Source organism: Oncorhynchus mykiss, chromosome 30 (genome assembly GCF_057628025.1).
Source record: "Oncorhynchus mykiss isolate SJ-2025 chromosome 30, ASM5762802v1, whole genome shotgun sequence".
Classification (NCBI taxonomy): Eukaryota; Metazoa; Chordata; class Actinopteri; order Salmoniformes; family Salmonidae; genus Oncorhynchus; species Oncorhynchus mykiss.
Genome location: NC_143051.1, coordinates 22,786,355 through 22,793,764, shown reverse-complemented (window position 1 = coordinate 22,793,764; position 7,410 = coordinate 22,786,355). Strand labels below are relative to the sequence as shown.

The 7,410-nt window shown below is 43.4% G+C and overlaps 1 protein-coding gene across 1 annotated transcript; it reads left to right on the top strand.

Moving 5' to 3' along the window:
- The first annotated feature begins 651 nt into the window (after window positions 1-651).
- LOC110488116 (uncharacterized) lies at window positions 652-7,378 on the top strand. The gene is made up of 7 exons (XM_021560144.3): window positions 652-939; window positions 2,715-2,949; window positions 3,076-3,771; window positions 3,863-3,951; window positions 4,108-4,308; window positions 4,464-4,533; window positions 4,677-7,378. The coding sequence occupies exons 2-7, from the start codon at window positions 2,851-2,853 to the stop codon at window positions 4,818-4,820; spliced, it is 1,299 nt and encodes a 432-aa protein (XP_021415819.2). The 5' UTR covers window positions 652-939; window positions 2,715-2,850; the 3' UTR covers window positions 4,821-7,378.
- The last annotated feature ends 32 nt before the right edge of the window (window positions 7,379-7,410 follow it).

The window sequence follows — 7,410 nt, the reverse complement described above, 5'->3', positions numbered from 1 at the left end:
CTCTTATATGGTCATACATTTGCCAGGTTAGGAAGTGCAGCTAATTTTCCACCTCATTTTCTGGGCAGTGTGTACATAGCCTGTCTTCTCTTGAGAGCCAGGTCTGACTATGGCGGCCTCTCTCAATAGCAAGGCTATACTCACGTCTGAATATAATCAAAGATGTCCTTAATCTTGGATCAATTACAGCGGGCAGATATTCTGCCACTCTCCATTGAATATAGGCGGTTGACTTCAACAACCCTCGTCGAATATTTAAAAAGTAACAATGAAATGTATCCACAAATCCTAAGAAAGGATAGGCGGGCGCTAGACAGCCCGCAGAGACGCTTTATGGACAACGAGCCCCCTTGTTAGGGGGTGGACACTAGTATCTTGTCAGTATATCCATAATCTTTGGCACCACCGAGTTTCATTCGCTAGTGAAAGAAAAGCAAAATTTCACAGCGCCACCAGTAGGTTTGTCACACAATTGTAGTCTATTGTGAGTAAAAAAAGCAATTGATAGTGAAATAATAATTTTGTTTAATGGATAGGATAAGTATTACATAATTATATGTTTTCTCAATAAATTGCTTGAAAAGTTTCATAAAAAATGTAGCTAAAGAAGGTAGTCTAGACCTACAAAATGTTTACAGCAGTCTTCGATTTAATACTAGTATAGTCAGACTGAAATATGCATTCTCCACCAATCAGAGCTACGCCGGTGTATGACGTGTGGCGGTTTTTCTTCTAGAAACGTTCATACGCTTGCGTGAGGCGCGTTGCTGCTGGACAAGGACATTGGGAAATGGAATGACATTTGTGTAACGTTTGATAACTTCCAATTTTGTAACATTACGTGGGAAATAAAAGTAAAGTACCTGACTTGGAGGATTATCATCTGGTCCTTGCTAAACTGACTCATCGCAATTTCTATCCAATCCGCTTCTGACACAGGTAACATGCTAGCTCCTAGCTAACCCAATGTTGTGCTGACATGTGATCTAGCTGCTAGCTTATCAACTAACAAGTTAGCGAGTTGTAGAACGTTGGAGTGCGTTTTACAACTGCATTGAGGGGTCCCTATATTCGTCAATCAATGATGTATTTCCATACATAACATCAGTTGCTGCATGGTTCACTTGTTTCTGGTTGTGTCTGTACGATTGTTAATCGTCCAACCAATCCACTCGGCTACCAAAGGTTGAATGTCAGTTCACGTTTAATAAAGTCTAGAACGTGAAATGTTACATCATAGTATTGTATAATATTGTAGCTGCCAGAAAAATGGGTTGCAATCTATTCTGCCTCTGCAGTCATGAGTAAATATCGTTTGTCTTAATGACAAACACGTACTGTTAGGTATGTACGTTTTTTCTATGTAATGTATCAACATCAGGGTTCTAAAGTTATAGAAGAAACATCACGATATTCGCTACTGTAGTTATCGAGTTAAAATGTACCAAATTACTGTGTTATTGGGAAGACGAGACGTCTGAGTATCAATTACGATCTCGTGGTTTGCGGTTTCCACCACTCACTGTCATGGGCAGTGTTGCCAACTCCTCAGTAAGGAAAGTTGGTATTGGCTGTCCTAGAAGTCGCTAAATGATATCACCTAATTTGCATAATTGGCCATGTGCATGTAATTGTGATGGACACTGTAGGAGAGAGCAATAAGGTCGTGGGAGAGACAAAAAAAGTGAGTAAAAAACACCCTAAATATGTTTAGAACTACAAATGAACTTCTGTCATTCTTGTTTTTTTTATGTCACAATTCCAACCCTCCTTTGTCCGGGCTTGGGACCTGCAAAAGTGACCCAGAAGAGAGACTCTGGCGTAGTTACTTCGTTTTTTAGTTTAGTTTTTTACATTTACATCCCACCCTGAATATAAGCCAGGGCGGGATCAGCCAGCTTCCCACATACGCGATTCGACGGGAGGGGTGAACATCTCCTGCTCTGACTGCAGCTGGGAGGGACTGCTGCGCGCATCTGCTGCTCGTTGAGAAGAGTAGGAAGGATACGTGCTTTCATGTCAGTCTCCAATAACACCAGAAAAAGTCGCTAAGTTTGTCGCTAGTCGCTTTTAAAAAAAAAAATTGCTAGAGGGGTCTGAATACTCCTAAATATAGCAGCAAAGTTGGCAACACTGGCTCTAAAAAGATCTTTCAAGTGGGGTGGGTTAAACTTTAAAGTAAAAGAGGACCGACATGCTTCAAATCTTTTTGCTCTTAGATGAGCACTTCCAAGGCTGTGTTGTGTTGATTTATGGTAATTTGGCAAAAAGTTTAAAAGGAAACTTTTAGGAAAATTCAGTCAAATACTGAATTTGAATTTGAAGTTGAACCACTAACTCCAAGGACATTTAAACATGTATTGAATCATTCCCACCTCATTGAAGTTCTCTTCCATATCTAGAATTTTGAGTATTTGGAAACAAAACCAATCTGTGAAATTCCATGGATGCTAGATCTGACCTTTGTCATGGTATAGGCATGCATGTATGTGTTATGCGTACCGTATGTATACCTGTCTGGCATAGCAGTGAATGCCAGTAGTATGAAGGTCACATGGGTCTTGATTTACAGCCTAGCAACCTATGCATGAACTCACAACTGTTCCTTGAGGAGCCTACACATTCACACACCAGGCCATATGATCATATGGACATATCCTTGAGACGATGGTCTAAAAATAACTGTTTACCCTCAACTGCCCCCCCTTATCTAGGTTTCTTATTTGGGATTGAGAGGGGACCAAGAAGATAAAGAGCTGGTCCTTCCTTTGGGTGGCTGTAGCATGATGGTCTGGTGACTGTCTGGGGTGTCCCCTGGTGACTGGGGTTACACCCTACCCCCTGTCTTGAATGGCTGCATGTAGAGGGGCCCTCGCCTTGTGGGCGGGGTGTGTGAGGAGCCATGGCAACAGGCAACCAGTCAAGCAACAGTGCTGGAGTCTTGCACAGGTATTGTCTCGACAGATAGGCCTACATTCATTATTTGAATAAACGCAAGGCTGGATCCAAGTCTGGGACCATGCTATATAAGAGCACCTTATGGAAAATCTTTACTTGTCCTATGTGAATTTGCAGGCGCTGGATGTGCAGTGGAGTGGACAGATTCGGCCTCTCAGCAGCGCGTCATGGGCCCTGGTTCCCCCCAACAGTCTGAGGTACCAGAACATCAAGCAGCCATCCCTGTCACACCCCTTCCACCATGCCAGCCACAGCCAGATGCCCCCGGGCCTGGACGAGGACTGGGAAGAGACTGTCAGCCTGTGTGTGCTGGTGCGGACTGTCCCTGGGGAGTGTGATGACCAGCACACCCTGGTGGAGGTGCCTCTGTTTGGGCAGACTAAACTAAGTGAGATCCTTGCTCCGAGAGGAGTCAGTAGGCCCGTGGAGTTCCTCTTCCCCATGACCACTGTGGATGGGAGCCGAGAGGATGACATCAGCGTTGGGAAGATGAACAAGGGAGAATGGCTGCATGATGATGCAGAAAAGAGGGAGAGAGGATCGTTCCGAAGGCTGTTTGAGACGGAAGGATGTCCTGCTCCATTTATGTATGGATCCAGGTTTTACTGCTTCCACTGTCCTGGAATGGAGCCGTTACCTGGTTACGGGGACAAATCGGGCAATATGATTGGACTAGAGAAAGAGTTGTTGCTGTTCCACACCTCTCTGTATAGTAGCTACACCGAGAGAGAGACAGTGGAGGGGGGACACAGCGACAAAGAGAGGGAGGATGAGGAGAAACTGGCCTTGATGTATGAAAAGCTGAGGATTGAGGTAAGAGGGGTTTGTTTGTTAAAGAGTGCTGTTTGATGGCATACACTGCTATTTAGTTATTAGTATTGATTATCATTTGTTTGATTTGCAGCTTCCAAGTTTTTTTGTGAAGAGTCATGACTACACCATGTACACAAATGATATCGAGTTCGTCAACTGTATTCTAAATGCCAAGACCAGGTAAACACTACATTCTGGCTACTCAATAGCAGTTCACTTCCTAAATTGAAATCGAATTGACCCGAACCCTGAAATGTATACGTATGTAACTACACACATTTACACCCCCATAATAGGTCTATATTATAATACAGTTATACTGTCTCTATCCTCTAGGGGCAGAGTTCTGTACCAGCTGAGCCTGTCTCTGTGGAGGCTGCTGTGTCTCTGTTACTATGCTGAGGCCCGGTTAGAGGTACTGAAACTGACTAAGCACCCAGAGGACAGGACTATCAAGGCCAGGTGGAGGGTCAGAGGACTGCCCTTCCTCTCTCTGCTGCTGAGATTCTACCGCAAGGACAAAACTGACCTCTACAGGTACAGAAACCTGACTGGGATATGTTCATCTTTACACAATGTTCAGATATAAATGTATTGATTTGGTATTGGAATGGATAGGGGTTCTAGTTAGTGTTCCTCTTCATTGTTAATTACTTTTGATCATTCATATAGTAAACACAGTCTTTCAACAGGTCATATGATGCGTTCTCCACCTTCTACCTTGGCCATGATGGACTCATACACTGTCACAAAGTGGAAAAAGTGAGTGGCCCTGTTGTGTACTGTCTCCTCTGACTCTGAAATGGACATGCCTACAAATTGCTGAGAAATATTATCAGATTCTCTGCCTTGCCTAAACTGATCACATCAAACTTGCTGAGTATTGTTTTCCCATCTTCCTCCAGATGATGAAGGCCCAGCCGCCCATCCTGCCCAGGGTGACCACTCTGTTAGCGGGGGCCCTTGTGGCCCTGGGGGTCCAGGAGCACCGGCCGGCCCTCAACCTCCTGCCCCCCCTGCTCTCCTCCCTCCGACAGAGCCGAGACTGAGAGAAAGGAGGGTCTAGAGGAAGGAGCATGTGTGTACCATGAGAGGGGAAACGTGATCAATGTTGTCCAGAAAAACAACTTGTTTATCCCTGATCACCCGTACAATCTCCCCCTATTGTGCGCCTGCTCTGGGGGAAATGTTTTAATTAAAATAAACCTTTCCAAACCCGTTCTCTCTCTGGACTCCCACAGCATTCAAATAGCCGCTAATATTTTAGTTCATATGCAATCCAGAACTTCAGTTTATCCAATAAGTTGAGTTGGTACCTTGATCAGTACCCTGTTAACGCACAAACAAATGATCGCACGGCACTGAGTGACTGCTTGTGGGATGTTGAACCTCTCTTTGGGCCTAAACGCTCACCATGCACATAGCCTGCTGCTCATAAAAGTATCTGCTAAATGGCATATATTATTGGACAACCCTATTTTCACTACCTTACATGAAGACACTGTTAAATGCAAAAAAAAAATTGAAGACATGCAAGCTTAGTATTAAAGTTAAATTGAGTCATTATTGGAATCAGTCATTTTGTGTTTCATGTGTTCTCAGCCTATGGGGCAGTCAAGCGTGCCTGGGAACTGGGCACACATTTGCCACTGGTTTCCGTTGAATACAGTTGTCACTGGTGAATGCATTGTTGATGTAACAGTTTGCACACAGCCCAAGAAACCCTTTACTGAGGCCAGGGGGTCTTAATATGGAGAGATTAGACCCCATTCCATATAGCCAGTTGAAGTTGTCTTATCTATGGCCTGCCATGACTCAATGTGGGCCTTGTTCTAACAGACCCTCTGATCTCTGTGTGCCAGTGGAAAGTCATCGAGATAGCATCCATGTGGCATAAAGCAACCTAATACTAATGCATGATGTGTCGGTCTCTCTGTCCCTGTACAATCTTATTTTGAAGAGCCTTAAATCTCATGTCCTCATTGCTGTACCTTTAACTCACAACCCCATTTGTACCTTAGTTGGAAACTGCTAATGTCCTTCCATGTTGGATGGCTAACTGGCTGTCAGGGAGAGGAGACAGCTGCAGACTGGCTGGCTTGCAGTTAATGTTTGACCTGACCTCAGCTCATGTCCCTGACATTGCAACACAGTTGCATGACATACACTACATGACAACGTATGTGGGCACCTGCTCAATGACCCTCTAATTCCAAAATCATGGGCATTAATAATATTAATATAACAGTCTCCACTCTTCTGGAAAGGCTTTCCACTAGATGTTGGAACATCGCTGTGTGGACTTGCTTCCACACAGCTACGAGCATTAGTGAGGATGGGCGATTAGGCCTGGCTTGCAGGCAGCGTTCCAATTCATCCCAAAGGTGTAGGATAGGGGGTCAAGGCTCTGCAGTCCAGTCAAGTTCTTCCACACTGATCTCAACAAACCATTTCTGTATGGACCTTACTTTGTGCATGGGAGCATTGTCATGATTAAACAGGAAAGAGCCTTCCTCAATTGGAAGGACATATTTGTCTAGAATGTCATTATATGCTTCCAGAGGCAGTTTGGAACTCGGTAGTAAGTGTTGCAACCAAGGACAGATTATTTTAATATGCTTCTGCACTTGGCGGTCCAATTCTGTGAGCTTGTGTGGCCTACCACTTCGTGGCTGAGCCGTTGTTGCTCCTAGACATTTCCACTTCACAATAACAGCACTTACAGTGGACTGGGAAGCTCTAGCAGGGCAGAAATTTGCTGAACTGACTTGTTGGAAAGGTGGCATCATATGACAGTGCCACATTGAAAGTCACAGCTCTTTACTAAGGCCATTCTACTGCCAATATTTGTCTATGGAGATTGCATGGCTGTGTGCTCGATTTTATACACCTGTCAGGTTTGTAATTTGGCTGAAATAGCCAAATCCACTAATTTGAAGGGGTGTCCACATACCTTTGTATATATAGTGTATATAGCACTCTGGAGTCATGTTTCTGAAAACGTGCATTTGCCTGTTCGGGACTGAGACTTCTCTGTTATTTTCTGAACGGTAAACAATACTCTTGATTGGAATGACAGTTGACTTTTAATTTAATGGTTATTATAAGTTGCAAAAAAAGCAGTATGTGTAGAATATTGAGTACCTGTCATCAGAATGCGACTCAAGCTTCCTCTGCATCATTGATAAAATGTGTTTCACTCAACATGATGTGTGTGTTTGAGACTACAATGCTTTCTTAAACTAGGTGACAAAGCATGCCATGTGTTAAATCTAGCATGACCGTTAATACTCAATAACACTTTACTTTGAAGGGGCATACGTAAGGCATTCATAACACCTCATGAATGACGTTGAATAAATAAGTTATGAAGGTTGTTATGAATGATACTGGAACACTTGTAAAGTTGTTACGATCTCTTTCATTAAGGTTTTATCCCCTTCAAGTAACGTGTTACCGAACTCTTTAGTATCAGTAAAATTCAATCAGTACAAAAATCGTAATGGAAAAAATGACAATGAATCATTCTCTTCTAGTGACGTGTGTTTGTTGTTGTTGCAATAACCTGGCTATGTATGTGTGAATAAAACTAGTGATTAGAAATGTGTATCTGCTGATATTCTTGACTTGAGTCCTATC